This window comes from Mus pahari, chromosome 5, assembly GCF_900095145.1.
Source record: "Mus pahari chromosome 5, PAHARI_EIJ_v1.1, whole genome shotgun sequence".
NCBI classification, from domain to species: Eukaryota; Metazoa; Chordata; class Mammalia; order Rodentia; family Muridae; genus Mus; species Mus pahari.
The window spans coordinates 117,478,442-117,495,641 of record NC_034594.1 but is presented as its reverse complement, the minus strand read 5'-3'; the positions used below and the strand labels follow the sequence as shown (position 1 = coordinate 117,495,641).

General features: G+C 38.4%; 1 protein-coding gene across 1 annotated transcript in view; it reads left to right on the top strand.

The window, feature by feature from the left end:
• The first annotated feature begins 1,587 nt into the window (after nt 1-1,587).
• Nucleotides 1,588-17,200, top strand: part of Cdc73 (cell division cycle 73) — a 94,604-nt gene continuing 78,991 nt past the window's right edge. Inside the window, exons 1-5 of the mRNA XM_021198424.1 lie at nt 1,588-1,907; nt 4,893-4,998; nt 7,533-7,602; nt 13,772-13,834; nt 13,921-13,973. Of these exons, the coding sequence (XP_021054083.1) occupies nt 1,777-1,907; nt 4,893-4,998; nt 7,533-7,602; nt 13,772-13,834; nt 13,921-13,973 (423 nt within the window). The 5' untranslated portion in view covers nt 1,588-1,776. The remainder of the gene's footprint in view (nt 1,908-4,892; nt 4,999-7,532; nt 7,603-13,771; nt 13,835-13,920; nt 13,974-17,200) is intronic.

The following is a 17,200-nucleotide window of genomic DNA, read 5'->3' as shown; positions in this document are numbered from 1 at the left end:
ACTGTTATATAAATTAATAACCATGTATCTTATAACATTGAGTTTAGGGATCATTAACCTTAAAAATGTAAATTAATCAAAAAGAGAAATTGGTTGGAAATGACTTGTATATGAAATAAAATTCATAAAAACTATTGCTGACTCTCTTAACTCCATGAAACCTACCTATGCATTTATTACCTCAAACTTTACTAGGAGCCTTTATCTTTTCACTTACTAATTCAACATCTTTCTAGGAGCTGTTACTGTACCAAGTACAGTACATATGACCAATATATACTACATGTCATACAGTTCATTTCCTAGGAGGTAGGAAAGCAAACAAAGGGAACAAGGAAATACTGGATGCTGTGATATAGGCATAAATACAGAGATGTGAAAGGGACAAACAAGCACTGTCAGTTCTTTATAACCTGCATTTGCAGTGAGGTTCTGAGACACATTGAAGGGAGAAAGACATTTGTGGAGCAGACATTTTTTAACCTCATACTTCTTTCTATACCCAAAGTACTCTTTGTCACACACACCAGAAGTTCATCCCCCCGCCCCCCCCCAAAAAAAACAGGTCAAAGTGTTTGGTTTTATAAGTAACAAAGTGTGCCTCCTTCTCACAAAGAATGAAAAAGAAATATTAGGCTTAAAGAATATGTTTAAGGTACACAGGCCATGCATTGTATGCAGAACTGATTTCTAGGTTCCCATAACCATAAAGGCACCGGTAAGCCTTTTGTGTGCCACTTAAAAGTCTGGTCGTCTGAAAGTGTTCTAATTCACAGCTTGAGGTTTCTGAAGGAGTTTTTCTTCCATTCATAACCTGAAATCACTTGAGGCTTTTTTTGTGATTACCCGGGAGAAGTTGCGGGGATGGAAAAAGTTGTTTCCAAGGGAAAAGAGGGGGACGAGTCAACAATGAATGGCACTTCGTCCATGCTTTCAGCTTCTTCTCGTATTAATTTTATTCTGTCCATCATATCAAACGATGTTAGGAGACCAGTGACTAACAAACGGGGCCAGAATTGTCCTCCACCTAACTCTTCTTTTCCTCTTTTACAAACCCACCCCCAATTAGAACCCAGTCTAAACTCGAAAACGTTCACATTTCAGAGCTCCAGCTTTCCCGAGGAGCTGATCCTGACCACGGGGACGTACGTCGCTGAGTGCGGAGGGGGACGGGGGCGCTCCGACGCAGACAGAAAGGTAGTCCTGGGGTTCAAGAGAGGGAAGCGGAGCCTGGCGCCGGGAAAAGTTGAAATCAGCCGGCGGCGGCGCGCGCTCCGGGATTGAAAAGTGCAGAAGCGCCCGGCAGGTGCGCGCGCACCTGTCGCTCGCCCCGCGCGAGCCTCGGAGCCCGCGCCGGGGCCCGGTTCCGCTCGGGCGCCGCACACGGGGAGCGCCGAGGCCGGCTCTCCGGTTTCCCGGAGTCGGCGGCGTGCCCCGCGGGCGTCTGGGAGGCGCGTGTGCTCGGGCGGCCGCGGCGCCCCCTGGCGGCGGCCCGCGGCCCCGGCGGAGCGTGGCTCCGTCAGGCGTTCTCCGCGGGCAGCCCGCGGCGGGGCCTTGCCTTATATAGCGCGGGGTCCTCGGCGGCCTGGGTGGCTTCTGCCCGGGCGGCTGTCGTAGACGCGGGCGGCTGTCGAGTGCGGCGGCTGTTGGTTCGCGGCGGCGGCGGCGGCGGCGGGAAGAGGGCGAGGCGACGGGGGAAGGAGGCGGCAGGCGCGGCGGTGACGGCGGGGTCCGGGGCCCGCGGCGGCGGCGGCGGCAGCGGCGAGGGGGGCGAAGATGGCGGACGTGCTCAGCGTCCTGCGACAGTACAACATCCAGAAGAAGGAGATCGTGGTCAAGGGGGATGAAGTGATCTTCGGGGAGTTCTCCTGGCCCAAGAACGTGAAGACCAACTATGTGGTCTGGGGGTAAGTGCGGCATGGCTTTGGCCTAATGGTGGCGGGGCAGCGTCGGGCGCCCCCGGGCGACCTCTTTCCCTTAAGCCCTCCTCCCTCTCCTCCCCGGAGTCCCTCAGGGATGAGAGGGGGGAAAAAGGGTGCTCCAGGGAAAAAAGTTATTCTCTGGAGAAGAAGTTGTACTTTTAGGGCGAGGAGGGAAGAAGTGGAGCGGATTCTAGAGCGGTCAAGTCTGGTCTGGGTCGGAGAAGCCAAAGGGAAGGGTATATACCATGGGAGTTTGCGACTTGCCAGTTGGCGTTGAGTGTGTACAGGTTGTCCGCGCCGTGTGGGGCTGGGGCACCGCTACCTGGACGGAGGCGTAGCAGGACAGCGATCGATCGCAGCATCTGCCGGCTTTTTGTTCTTAGTTTGTTTGTTTGTTTTTGTAATCTCCCAGAGGCTGCCATGTGTTGCAACTGTATTCCTTTGGCTCCGCGAGCGCCTCAGTAATTTTCTTTTTTCTTTTTCTTTTTATAAAATAGGGAAGGTTGATGTTATTCCTCAAGAGGGCTTGGGGGAGAAAAAAAAAGGGAATAGACAAATATCAAAGTTAAGGGAAGATTGGGAGAGTTTGGAAGTCTGCAGAAACCAGTATTGGAGCTGAAAGCAGGACTTTGTTGGGGAGAAAGTTGAAATGCAGTGAGCTTTACATACTGGTCTGAGAAACTGATCCTGTGTGCTCTTCAGGAAGCGCCTTCAAAGTAAAAAAAAAAAAAAAAAAAAACCCATTTGGGATTATTGTTGCATGGATGCTGTGGATTTAAGTCGTTCAGGAAATCAGAGGGTCAAGTTGAAGAATCCTTTGGGCCCCTCTGTTATGATGTTAAAGGAAATCAGAGGGTCAAGTTGAAGAATCCTTTAGGCCCCTCTGTTATGATGTTACTGCTATTGATGCTTCTCTTTGATAATTAGAATGAGTCAGAATTTTGGTACCCATTTTGTTTGAATAACTTTATGAACGATCAATTAAACAGGAGAAAATGTTAAGATTTCTTTGTGGACTTACTGATTGATTTCCTTTTTGAAATGTTGATTAAGTGATATTTTGAGTTTCCCATGTTTTACTCTTTCAAATAAATTACACAGAATTATTTTATTGGGTTTTGATTTTTTTGTTTTTCGAGATAGGGTTTCTCTGTGTAGCCCTGGCTGTCCTGGAACTCACTCTGTAGATCAGGCTGGCTTCGAACTCTTGAAATTCACTTGCCTCTATCTCCCAAGTGCTGGGATTAAAGGCATGAGCTACCATGCCCGGCTTATTTTATTGGGTCTTAATAAATATTTGTTTTTTCTTTAACAAACCCAAGGGATAAAGGAAATTTAACTTGGGGAAAAAAAAAAGCCTAAAACTCTGGTTCCTTTCTTAAACTATTTTGGCGATTAGGTTGATCTGCACTGTTTTGTAGCTGAGAGGGAGAGAATAGTTGTTTCCTTGTAGGTGAGCTGCATTCTCCAAAGCCTGCAATGAATGAATGAACAGATGAGTAAACTTGAAAGAACAGCCAAGAAGTTGAGTGAAGTAGTGGGATAGCCTTCCAGTGTGTGTGTGTGTGTGTGGGGGGGGGACGACTGACTGACTATAGACTTAAGACATGAGACCTGGAAAGGACATGGCTTGACAAGCGTGTACAAAGGAGTGAAAAAGTAAAACTTAGAAGAAACTTAAAACTTTCAACATCAAATTTTCAGCAGAAGTTATTAACTCTACATGTATGCACATCTAAATGTATATCGATAAAAGATTAGTCAGTACCCTTAATGTATTCAGTGCTTTCTATTTTTATGATAATTTGTATAATAACTATTAATGAGTGATTTGACATAATATCAGTTTAGAGCAGTGGTTCTTAACCTGTGAGTTGAGACCTTTCTGGAGGGTGTGGAAAGACCCTTTCCAGGGGTCACCTGAGACCATCAGAAAACATAGTTTACATTTATAACAGCAGCAAAGTTACAGTTATGAAGTAGCAATGGAAATTATTTTTTAGTTGGTGGTCACAACACGAGGAATTGTATTAAAGGTTTGTAGCATCAGGAGGGCTGAGAACCACTTGTTTAGAGGAAAAGTGATAATAGAGGCTAGTAAAGGAGGTTTAGGACAAATTTCAGTGAGCTGTATTTAAATGAATTCATACAGTTGAACAGTCATAAGAAGTAGGAGAAAGGAACTGCTTGTAGAGCAGTATATGTGTTATCATTAGAGAGCTTGTATCCCCAAGACTACATTGTTTGATCACAGAGTTACATTTTGGTTTTGTTTTATTAGTCTAGTTTGAGAGATGTTATAAGGATCATCTCTTTGAAGTTCATCCTTTTAACTTATAGACTATTGTTGAGGATGTTGTACAGCAGTATCTTGTTTAGAGTTATACAATGTGCATCTTGTAAGTGCATCCCTAGTAAAACCTTCATCTAAGTAGTTGTTTTCTCCATTGTGCAGCTGGTTGGATTTTATTTTTTTCTCTGTTGACAGAGTTCAGAACTCAATTTAGGTCTTATTTTAAAATATACAGTGGGGTTGAGGATGTAGCTCAGTTGGTAGAGAGTGCTTGCCTAGTATGTCTGAGTCTGCAGTTGATCTCCAGCACCACATACAGTGAGATATGCTGGAGAGTACATGCTGTCCTCTGCTGGGTAACTGCTTGGAAGTCAGTTGGAATACATGAGACCTTGCCTGTCTTTAAAAAAAAAAAAAAGAAAGAAAAAAATAGTATTTTTAATGTATGAATTTCTGCGCTCTCCCTGTTTTGTTTTTTTTTTTTACATTTTTTTTATTTGTCGTCTTCCACTCCAATGACAACTCAATATGACAGTTTATATTGCATGTATATTTTTGCTATGTTAAGTAATAACTATGTCAGATAATCAACTAGATATAGATAAATGAATGCATGTAACTAAGGCCAAATATTTAACTTAAGAATATTAATAAAAGTCTTGCCTTAATCATTTTAGGACTGGAAAGGAAGGCCAACCCAGAGAGTACTATACATTGGATTCTATCTTGTTTCTCCTTAACAATGTGCATCTTTCGCATCCTGTTTATGTCCGGCGTGCAGCTGTAAGTAGAAATCATTTTAAAACTCCATTGATCAAACAGTTATAGATAACTTCACCCATGGGTTTCAGATGTCTGAAATTGTCATGGAGAGTGAAAATTAAGCTGCTATGTGATTTATTCTGATTTTTTTAGTCGGCAATTCATTATTCATGTAAAAATATAGGTAATGTTTATGTCAACTTTTAAAAGTACTTATATAGATGTTTCAAAATATATAAGTGGAAGAACTCTGATAATTCAGAACTATAGTTTAATTTCAAAAAAACTTTTCTTAGTATAAACATATTACAGGGGAAGAAGGCATAAAAATGATATAAATTTAGTACTAGAGTATGAAAATCTCAATAAATAAACCTAATGCAAACAAATAACTTCTTTAGAATTTTAAACAAAACAGTTCTTTTTGTACTTTATTGACAAATGTATTGTTTTTCAGTTTTATCTGCTTTCTCAGTGTTTGAAAATCGATTATTGAGAAGTTATTAGGACCATTTAAAGGTGTCTCATTTCACAGAGATTGCTAGGATGAGGATCCTGTACTGGCAAGGAACTTTAAAAACTGATAAGTAGGATTTTGAATTATTTGAGCTTGATATGGCAAATTGCCGTAAATGTGCAACTAAGATGGTTCCCCACATACTTTCTTTGGGTATTGGGAGGACACAGGTCTCATGTAACCCAGGCCTTCCTCTAATACCTGTGTAATTGAGGATGGCTTTGAACTTGTGGTTCTCTTGTTTACCCTCAAGTGCTGGGATCAGATGTGTGCTGCCTCGAACTCAGATCCACTACCTCTGCCTCCTCCTGAGTGCTGAGATTAAAGATTCGTGCCACCACCACCTAGCAAGACTATTCTTATGAGTGGTTATAGTTCATAACTAGTAGGTTACCATTGTTATTGTGGACTCTAGGACTTATATTTATAGTCATATAACATAACCCTTGTTTTACTTAAAAAATTTTTAAATGACATGAGGCAGAGATCTAAAATTCTGCATACCTTTAATTTCAGTACTTGGGAGGCAGATGCAGGTGGATCTCTGCGAGATCAAAGCCTCTCTCATCTCCAGAATGAGTTTCAGGATAGCTAGGTCTACATAGAGAAACCTTGTCTTGAAAAACAATAAAACAAAACCAAAAAGAATATTAATTCAGGTATGTGTAATGTTCTAGGTATGCTGGTTAAAAAATAACAGGGAAAGAAATACTTGTAGATTTTCAACTTATAGTCATATATACAAATTTATATAAGGAATATGTATGTTACATATATATGATATATATATATATATATATATATTCCTTATATAAATTAAAGTTTTTCCATATATAAGCTGAAGAAAAAAATAAGTGATCTATTTGTTCAGTTAAGTCAGAAAAAAGTATGTGCAAATAATGGGTGTAGTGATACGGTGGTCATTGTGATGTAATTGGCTAGTGATACTAAGGGTTCTCATCACTTCATTGTTGTTTATAATAGTTGACAAAGGTTTTTATCTATGTAATCCCTTGGCAACCAGTTTTTCTTGCACGCCGTTGTTTACATTAGAAAAATGATAAGGAAAATTGTGGTAATGGCAAAAATCATTGGCCCAAAGATGACTTGATGCCTGCAGTGTACATTTTGTTTATTTTAATCATCTTTAAAAAAGATTTGCTATTTTTTTTACTTAGGTGTCTTTGTGTGTCTCTAAGTACATATGACTTACTGCAGGTACCAGAGAAGGCCAGAGGCATTTAACCCCTTCCATGAACTAGAGTTATAGGTGGTTGTGAGCAACCTGTAACTGGGAATGCTGGAAATCAAACTTTGATCTTCTGTAAGAACAGCAAGTGCTTTAATTGATGAGCCATCTCCACAGCCCCAATTACAATCATATTTTTATAAGTGATGATTGTAGGTAGATTAAAGAAAAACTACTCATTTTTCTAAATGCATGCTATCACACAAGATTTTTTTAAAATTTTTTTTCTCTCTGCTATTTGAATTTATATATATTCAAGGGAAAAAGATGTAGAAGGTTAAATACTATAGTTAACATTTTTTATAGTTTATTTTTCTCATTCTTATTGATTATCAAAATATATATTTAGTGTTTATATAGCTCATTGGGAAGAATTTCAGTTGAATAGTTAATGAAGAGGTTTGGTCTGTGGGGGGGGAAAAGCACTACACATACTGTATAAAGTGAGACAATATTGGGACTGAAAAGCTGTGGCCTTATAAATGCTAAGCCTTATAAGTGTGGCCTTATAACATCCTGAGTGCAATTAAAAAAGAACAGTAAAGCCAAGGGCTGAGAGCCTGGGATTGGTACTTTGCAAAAAGATAAAGTTTCAAAAGTAAATTACTGAAAATTAACATTTGAGAAATCTTCAAAATGTTTAGCTTCTTTTTAGCACTTTTAAAAATAAATGTGACTTTAAATACATGTTACCAAGATATGTTAGATAATAAATTCAGAGATTACATGGTATTTGTCAAGTTTCATAGTTGCTTCTATTCAATATCTAATGTAAAATTTTGGCTTCAGACTGAAAATATCCCTGTGGTTAGAAGACCTGACCGAAAAGACCTACTTGGATACCTCAATGGGGAAGCATGTGAGTACTAAATTTGCTCTCATGTTTGAACACTATTTGTTTGTTTTTTTTTTTTTTAACTTTCCTATGAAAATAGATGTAGTGGGAAATTTTGTATTCCACTCAATACCCTACCAGAAGCTGTGTCTGTGTGCTTCTCCCTGAAGTTGCACAAACTGTCTCTCTTTAGGTTGTCACTCCCCCCCTCATGTGAGTGTTCTTTTTATATGGTTAGAGACTTTGCCTCTGTACATTATTATTTCTGTCTTGCTTTACTGTTTTCTCCTTTTAGAAGAGATGTAGAAGAGATCTATGCTTTAAAAACTGTTGTTGATTCCACACTCCATCACTGTTTCTCTTTATTACTATGAAAAGGAAGAGGTGACAGACTGCCTCTGCTCATTTGTTACCTTTCTTGAAGTTCCTTCTGCCTAGCTCTCATCCTCACTGTCTCAATGAAGCCAGAGAGACTTTAGGATTGCTACTTTTTTTTTTTTTTTGGAAGATGTCACCTAGAGATTTTAGAGTTTCAAGAGAAAAAGAAAACTCAAGCCATAAGAAATGTCCTGGGGCTGGAGAGATGGCTCAGTGGTTAAGAGCACCGACTGCTCTTCCAAAGGTCCTAAGTGGGTACTTTACCTATGAACATTTGATAGTGTTGGACACTTGCTTCTTTGAAGTCTTTGACTTGACATTTGGGAAACTAGACCTTGGGTTTTCTTTCCATTCGTTCATCTTTCAATATATTTTTTGACATGTCTATGTCTTGTTGCCTTAGGGGTTCTATTGCTGTAATGAGGCACCATGACCATGACCGAAATCAATCTGGGAATGAATTTCACCCTACAGCTCATAGTCCATCATCTAGGGAAGTCAGAGCCGGAACTTGAGGCGGGAATTGATGCAGAGGCTTTGTAGGAGTGCTGCTTATTGGCTTGTTCCTCATAGCTTGCTTGGCCTGCTTTCTCATGGCCTCCCAGACAACCGTGGTGCTCAGGGTTGTTACCACCTGCAGTGACGGGGCCCTCCCACATCAGCCACCAGTGTAGAAAATGCACTACACACTTTGCCTACAGATAATTATATTGAAACATTTTCTCAACTGAGGCTTTCTCTTCCCTAATAACTTGTGCCAAGTTGACATAAAATTAGCCAGGACATTTCTTTCTTTCTTTCTTTTTTTTTTTTTAATATTTTTATTTATTATTATATGTAAGTACACTGTAGCTGTCTTCAGATGTACCAGAAGAGGGTGTCAGATCTCATTACGGATGGTTGTGAGCCACCATGTGGTTGCTGGGATTTTTGAACTCAGGACCTTTGGAAGAGCAGTCGGTGCTCTTAATCACCGAGCCATCTCTCTAGCCCCAGGACATTTCTTATGGTTTGAGTTTTCTTTTTCTCTTGAAACTCTAAAATCTCTAGGTAACATCTTCCAAGTTTTATGCTGTAAATATCCTGCTCTATTCATATTGCTGAAGGCCTTTGAACAGTTTGGATTTAATAAGTACAGGTCCACTTATGTGATGAGGGTTTTTGTTTTGGTTTTTAGATTTGTGCCAATCTTGGAAAAATTAGCCATCACAAAGAAATTATGAAAAAAGGTGTGTTATGTTGTATAATAGCTTAAACATAGAAGTACAAGGACAAAAAAGGTTTTTCATAAATGTGAAAATGATTTTATTTGTTTTTTAAGATTTATTTATTTTACTTATATGAGTACACTGTTGCAGGTGTGTCTGACACACCAAAAGGGGGCGTTGGATCCCATTACAAGTGGGTTGGGAGCCACCATGTAGTTGCTGGAAATTGAACTCAGGACCACTGGAAGAGCAGTCAGTACTCTTAACCACTGAGCCATCTCTCCAGCCCTGATTTTTATTCATTTATAATATAGAAGTTTATTAGACACAGTTAAAACTTATCAGAACTTAGGCACAGGGATATATTTCTACTGTATGATACCATTCACTGTTGTGAGAAGTGTAAACAATCATAAGATGCAGTATTAAGTCATAACTATAAAATCAAGGGCAGTATGTTATAGTTTTCTAGTCATTTATTACAGTTGTAAGCTGAGTCAGCATCTCTCACGTGATGGAATCTTGTAATGCCATCACCTTTTTAGGCTATTCCATAGTATTGAACGAAGTGATTTCTGGCAGTTCTTAGGTATTTTTTCACTGTATATCATGTGTAAAATATTCTAGAATATGGGTTATTGACTATATGCTATTGTTAAGTACATTCTAGTAAGCAGCAGTGTATTTTTTCTTGAACAGTGTTTTTGAGAAGTCAAATTTATAGATGAGTTTTCAACGTAACGAGAGCATCAGTGCCCCAACCCTCATATTCAAGTGTTAGCTGCATTCTTTTTCTCCTACTGACTTTTCTTCATATTTATAGATTTACTGTTGTCATCTTCCTTTAAATGTTGTACAGGCATCTGAAATTTAACAAGTCTAAAATAGAGAGCCTAATTTACTTCTTTCCATCTCCACCCACATAAAACAAAACTGAGTCTGTTCTCATCTTAGGAGTGGTGGTACCTTACATAACTGTGCAGTGATTTAGACCTTAAACCCTGGTGGGAAATCATTTCTGACCTATCTGTAACATTTGTAAGTCCTTTCTCTGCCTTGAAAACTACGACAGTGTTTCCTCTACAGCAACCCATGTGTCTTTCCTCTGCTCTGAAACTTTCTCACAGGTTCCTACTCTCAATTTGCTATAGCTTATCTAACAAGATTTAGTTTTTAAAAGTATTTAAATTTAATTTTGCCATTTACCTAATGATGGCACTTTGTGGTTTCCATCACACTTTTTGTGAGGATAAAGCTCATATGTCTTGCCATGTGGACTCCATGATTTTGTTTCTGCCTAAATCTCTATGACTTCATCTTCCATCAGCCTTCTTTTATCCCAGCAGCCGGTTATTGATCTTGCATTGGTCTACTGGATCTCAGACTCTGCCTTTGCAATTCTGTCTTCAATTGTCTGTTTTGTCAATAGGCTCTCATATTCCATCTGTGCTCAAATATTCTTCTGTCAGTGAGGATATCTCTGCTCGTTGTAAAATACAAAATGACATCTAACCTCATACCTTTCTTTATGTAATAACATCCTATTTATTTTAAAAAAAAATCATATTTTTACCTGAAATTACATTTATTGCTTACTTGGATATGTCTGTGGAGTCTTTTTGAGAACGAACATTATAGAAACAGTTGTTTCAGTTGTCTTACTTATTACTACTCAGTGAAATTTAGGACAGTAGTGTATAGTAGATACTTAACTGAATAAATGATTATTTTCTTATAAATATACGTGAGTTGATATTACAGAAGTCAACCTCATCTTCCCTAGGGTGGAATTGATTACCAGTAAGCCAGTGACAGCAGTTATGTCACACTTGTCCTTGTTTTTAAGCTCGAGTGTTGGTGTGCGGAGACTCTGGTGGGTAATAGGAGGACCTCCAGGACTGTTTGCTTTTGCTATTTTCATGTAGTGAATGCCTAATTCTTTACACTCCCTACCCCCAAATTGTATGTCTGTGTGTATGTGGTTGCATGTACCACAGCTTGAATGTTGAGGTCAGAGAATAACTTGGAGTCAGTTTTTGTCTACCTTTATGTAGCTTCCAGTAATCAAACTCAGATTGCTGGGTTCGTGTGGCGGGTGCTTTACTACTGACCTTCCATGCTTATTCCGAAAATTACATTTGGACACTGTACAGAATGCAAAATCTTGTTACTTTTATGGGAGGTAAACAAGGAATGAGGAGGAATACCATTCCTACAAATGCAATTGTGATGGAAAGATTGAAAAAAGGCTTCCAATTTATTTTTGTCTGTTTTGATTCAAGGGAAATTTAATTATTTGGAACATGAGATTCATAGTATATCTGTTTAAAAAAGTGTGTATATACACACACACATACACGTACACATATATATGTTTATATTCTTTTCCTTTTTAGGCTCACTCTTAATTTTCTCTCCATTAAAAAGTGTGTTGAAGGGAGTCTAGAATTCTTCATTTTACTAAGTGTCTCAAATGCATCTGGTAAATAGGGTCACTTTGGAAATGCCTCAGTGAGTTGCTTATCCACATCATTTCTTGTGTTTTCCCTAGGACAAATTTAGTTCTCAGATGTATTGTTTTGTTAATTTGTAAAACATGATACTCGGCCAATGAAAAAGTTGAACAGCTGTTAATATCATGTTTGTAAGCATGTTATAATTACTTAACACAAAGTTAGTAATTGTTAATATGAGTTAACGTGATCTCAAAAATCTAAACAACTTTTTTTGAACAGTAGATCTACAGAATAATTTTAAATTTTATTTGGTGAAATTGAGTGTTGTACCAATGTGAGGAAAATAATGAGCAAAGACTATAATCATTGTGGAGTGGAGAACTTAAAGACCTATAACTGAGAAAGTGAGTCAATGGATATGTTAATAAAACAACTTCCATGTGTTGGATGAGAAATACAGATGTGAGGCTGGCTAGCCTTGTAGTATGATGGCAGTGTATGTGACTCTAGAAATACACATACCAATTTAATATTGAAATGAAGACATATGTCATATCAATGGGAGAAGGTGTGATTTTCAGTTAATGTTTTGATAAAAATAAAGCAAGTTCTGTATCATAACAAAAAGCCCTGATAAGGTGGAAAATGTTTTAACTCCTGTGTAAAAAGAAAAAGGGTCTATAGTACTAGTTAACACATGAAGTGGGACCTTGGAAGTAGATAGATGAACAAAAGACCAACAACTTGAATAGTTATAGAATTAACAGAAAAGGTAATAAATCACTTGTATACATAATATTGTATAGTAATTACAAATTTAAAGGATACAAAAATCAGGTCTTACGTGTTGCTGTTTGTCATTGAACCCTGGGGAAGCTGTTAGGAAGCATTCGGCATTGCTGGCTCTGTCACTTTATACCCTTCCTGAGGATGTGGACAGCTCATTACAAACAAGACACCCTACATTTTTTTTTTTTTTTTTTGGTTTTTCAAGACAGGGTTTCTCTGTGTAGCCCTGGCTGTCCTGGAACTCACTCTGTAGACCAGGCTGGCATCGAAATCCGCCTGCCTCTGGGATTAAAGGCATACGCCACCACGCCCGGTGACATCCTACATTTGGAAGTGGCCTAGAGCTATCCTTGAAAATGTAAAAAGTGACAAAAGACTTAGAAACTGCCTACTCATAGGCAAGCAGTCAAATGAATTATAATTATTCCATACAATAGGAATAGCTACTGGAGTGGAAGGGTTGTCTGAGCTAATACTCTTGTAAATGGGAAACAAGTGTCAGAATATTCTGCATACTCTGCTGCCTTTTGGAAAATAGTACAAATAAAGTATAATTGTATTTCTCATATCTGTAGAAGGATATATAAGACAATAGGTATTTATATAGGGGAGTAGAAACTTGGTGGAAGGGACCAGGTTCATTCCTTCACTCTCTCTCTCTCTCTCTCTCTCTCTCTCTCTCTTTCTTTCTCTCTCTCTCTCCCCCTCCCCCCTCCCTCCCCCCCTTTTTTTTTAAAGATTTATTTATTATATTTAAGTACACTGTAGCTGTCTTCAGGTGCACCAGAAGAGGGCGTCAGATATCATTACAGATTGTTGTGAGCTACCATGTGGTTGCTGGGGTTTGAACTCAGGACCTTCGGAAGAGCAGTCGGTGCTCTTAACCACTGAGCCATCTCTCCAGCCCTCCCCACCCCTCGTTTTTAATAGTTTTATTTTGAGGCATTCAAAAATAAAATAATTTGAAGGCTAGTTGGAAGTTTCCTACCAATTGTGAATAAGTACAATTCGTATGTTCTACAATATGTGCATATTTAAGTATTTGGGGGAAGCATACTTTTTAAATGTGTTTGCTATACCAGAGTATAATCTGAAGTGATTAGTTAACTTCAGTAATTAGCTTCTCAGTAGTTTGTAAGCTAAATTTTTAAAAATAGTTGTTCTTTCACAGACTTTCTAATTCTGAGTCATCTTGTTAATAAAGTACTGTTATAGAGCTGTTTTGAAACCATTTTACCTGGGGAAATTCCTCCTAAGGATATAAGAAATAAAACAAAACGAGTGTTTCCCTTAGAATAATACCATATATATATTCTACACTTAAATACCGATCTGCTTATGATTTTTCTTTTCCATTTTCAGCAACATCAGCAAGCATAGACAGGAGTGCCCCCTTGGAAATAGGTCTTCAGCGGTCTACTCAAGGTACACCTGATATATCATTATCTTCAACACTAAATAAAAACCCCTTTCATAAAGTATACATTTACTTATATTTATTTTTGTTGTAGTCAAAAGAGCTGCAGATGAAGTTTTAGCAGAAGCAAAGAAACCACGAATTGAGGTAATAGAACTCTACTTTTAAAATAATTTATTTTGTTATTAAAAGTGGAATTGGGTAGAAATAAGAATTCTTCATGGGCTGGGCAGTGGTGGCACATGCCTTTAATCCCAGCACTGGGGTAGGCAGAGGCAGGTAGATGTCTTGAGTTCAGGGCCAGCCTGATCTACAGAGCGAGTTCCAGGAAAACCAGGGCTACACAGAAAAGTCCTGTTTTGTAAAACAAAACAAAACAAAACCCCAAAGACAAAAACATACAAACAAAAAAGCTTTATAGTAATTCTAACAGCTTTACTTTTTCTCAAAAGAAATATAATAAATAGGTAACTTGCTTGTGTTACTGTGTTAACTCTCAGATCTAAGCTCTGTGATGAATATGCCATTTCATTTGCTTTGCTATTCTTTGCCCTGTTGATGAATACCATGTCCTACATCTAAGGTGAGAAACTATTACCTGATCATATTAAAGGTCATGTGCTAAGTTCTCTAGAGTTTTAGGGTCCTGTAGTCTTGATTGCTTCACCCCCATCTTGCTGTTGTATTACTGTTATAGGGGAGCCTTCATAAATCACACATAAAAGGATAGATATGCTGAAGGCCAGGACTGGTCTCAGGCTCTCTTTTGACGACTTGGAGAATCAGGTAGTGTGGAGCCGTGCTTTACCTTTCCGGCCTGTGACTCTGATTAAAGTGCTGCTGACACAGGCTCGAGATGGCTTGTGCTTTAGTGAGCACAGCTGGGGAGCATAGTGTGCTGGGAACTCCTTGTCACTGTGACAAAATACCTGAGGAGAGGAGCAGCGTAAAGAAAGGCCTGCTGTGGCTCATGGTGTTAGCCCACAGTTGCCTGGCCACACTGTTTTTGGACCTGTGCAAGAAAGAATATGGCATAAAGGCATAGTTCTCTCTGCCCACCTTACTGCAGAGAGAAACAGATGTCATATGTGGAACAAGATAACCATTTCAGAGCACAGCCTGAATAACTTTCCAACAGGCTCCATTCCTACAGGTCTGTGGAGCTCATCAGTGCATTAGAGCTGTAAGGTAGAAGAACCCTTAGAATCCAACTGCCTCTCAAAAGCCCATTAGATAGCAACCATCTCTTTAATATCTGAGTATTTTGAAGTTATTTTTTTTTGGTTCTAAATAAAACATTTACTTGAAATACAGAACAGGTAAGAAATGTAATTACCTTTAGAGTATCTGTTGTATAGTGGTGGTAACTAGTAAGCTATATTGTATTTTGAAGAACATTAAGGAAGAAGTGTTTTCAGCACAAAAAAAGTGGCAATATGTAAAGTAATGACAATGTTAACTAGATTGAGCTATAACATATACTATGCGTATTAGAAGATAGTAGTATTATTCATAATGTGTACTTTTGAACAATTTAAAAAAATGCTGTTACCATTAGTTGACCAGTTATTATTATGGGCAAGATATCCTTTGGAGTTTTAGTTACATATAGAAATACATATTAATAACTTATTCAAAAGCTCCATATTATTTATATGCATAGGAAACCTCTGGGTGTAGAGAATAATTTGCTAGGAATTTAAAATCTTGCAGTTTTATGAATCTGCATCAGTTTATAATAAAGAAATATCAAGTATTAACAATACTAGAAGCCATATATCTTTAAAGTTTAGACTAATGTAACTACTTTTTTTTGCCATGTAAACAACAAAGCTTCTACAAGTAAGGATGAGGAAGGTAACTAGGGGTAATGTTGGTTGGCAGGTATATGCAGTGGAGTTAGTAATAATGTGATCGTAAAACAATTAACTTTAGTTAAGTATAATTTGAGATGAATCAGGGGCCTGGTACTTTAAGTCATGATAGCTAACTCATTGTTTTAGGTCTATAGAAGATACTGGTTTAAATGTTTTAGGTGTATTAAGTAGTGTACTCTTTACTACCACCCTTTGACTTTGTGAGATTTTAAATAAGATGTAACTTATTCTCCTGTAGTAATTGTCATCTCGGAGGCTTACTGCTAACCTAGGCTTAGTCCTGGAAGCTTCTAGTTGCCGTACAATCTAGTCTAGGCTTAGAGCCTTTTCTGCCTCTAAGACATACTGCTGAGTAAGATCACCATTTCTAGTTCTTTCTGAACTCTGTTGACTGGTTTACCTCAGCTGTTCTGGTGCAAATTCCTCTCCAAGCTGACTGACTGATTCAGTCTGGCTTCTCTTGAAGTTTCTGACTGAATTGCTCTGCCTGGCCTCATACTAACTTTGGGAATATGTTCTTAATTTCTGTCTCCTCATTCTCTGGCTCATTCTGTCTTTACTTGTGTCTAGCTTGTTCTCTCTTCAACCTGTCTCTGTAAAACTCTCCTGGTAAAACTGCCTCTGAATTCCATGAACTGACTGAACTGAACTGACTAGAACTCAGACAGATATCTGCATGCCTCTGTCTCCTGAGTGCTGGAATTAAAGGTGTGTACCATCACGCCTAGACCTAAGCTTTTCTTTACCTGAAACTTGCTGTATACCAGGCTATCCTTGAATTTAGAGATCCACTTGCCTCTGTCTCCTAGGATCAAAGTTGTGTCTGTATTCCAGCCCGATCACACAGACCTGGAAGGTCTTCTTTCACCAGAGCAGCCATGTTCTGAATTCAGATTCCTCTATAGTGAGTAAGAGGACACCACAGAGAAATGACTTGCTGAGTTTGTATAGCCAGAATTAGAACAAGACACTTTGGCTGCTGAGCCATTCTGCCCTACTGAGTATGAATTTTGTGGCAGGAAAACAAAGTTTCCCCATTTCCTCATATGAAAGAAGACTCTGGCCACTTTTAAAACAGTGAATGCATCTAGGGCCATACTTTACTTGGAAATATGAAAATATCACAATGTAATCATTTAAAAAAAAATCAGCACCCAAGAAAAGTTAAATACAAAGCTACCAGTAACTTGAAACATCTGCAGGAAGGAGGAAAAGGAAAACATGAAGTCAGTATTTCTGACTAGGTTGTATTTTCAAAATTATTAGTTTCTTGAGGACCTTGGCCATTGTGGATTATAACTTACAATGTGTTTGCTAAAATATATTTGCATTTACTTCAGCGGATTTGTCTGTTTTAACACTTTTTTTACATGGTAGAAAACTAATAGGGAATGAATTGAAGCTCAGTATTTTCTCTTTTGAAGTCTTAAGTATGCTAATGTATCATATTTAGTTTCATATACTCTTATTTATTAACCCTGACTTTACTCCTTATTT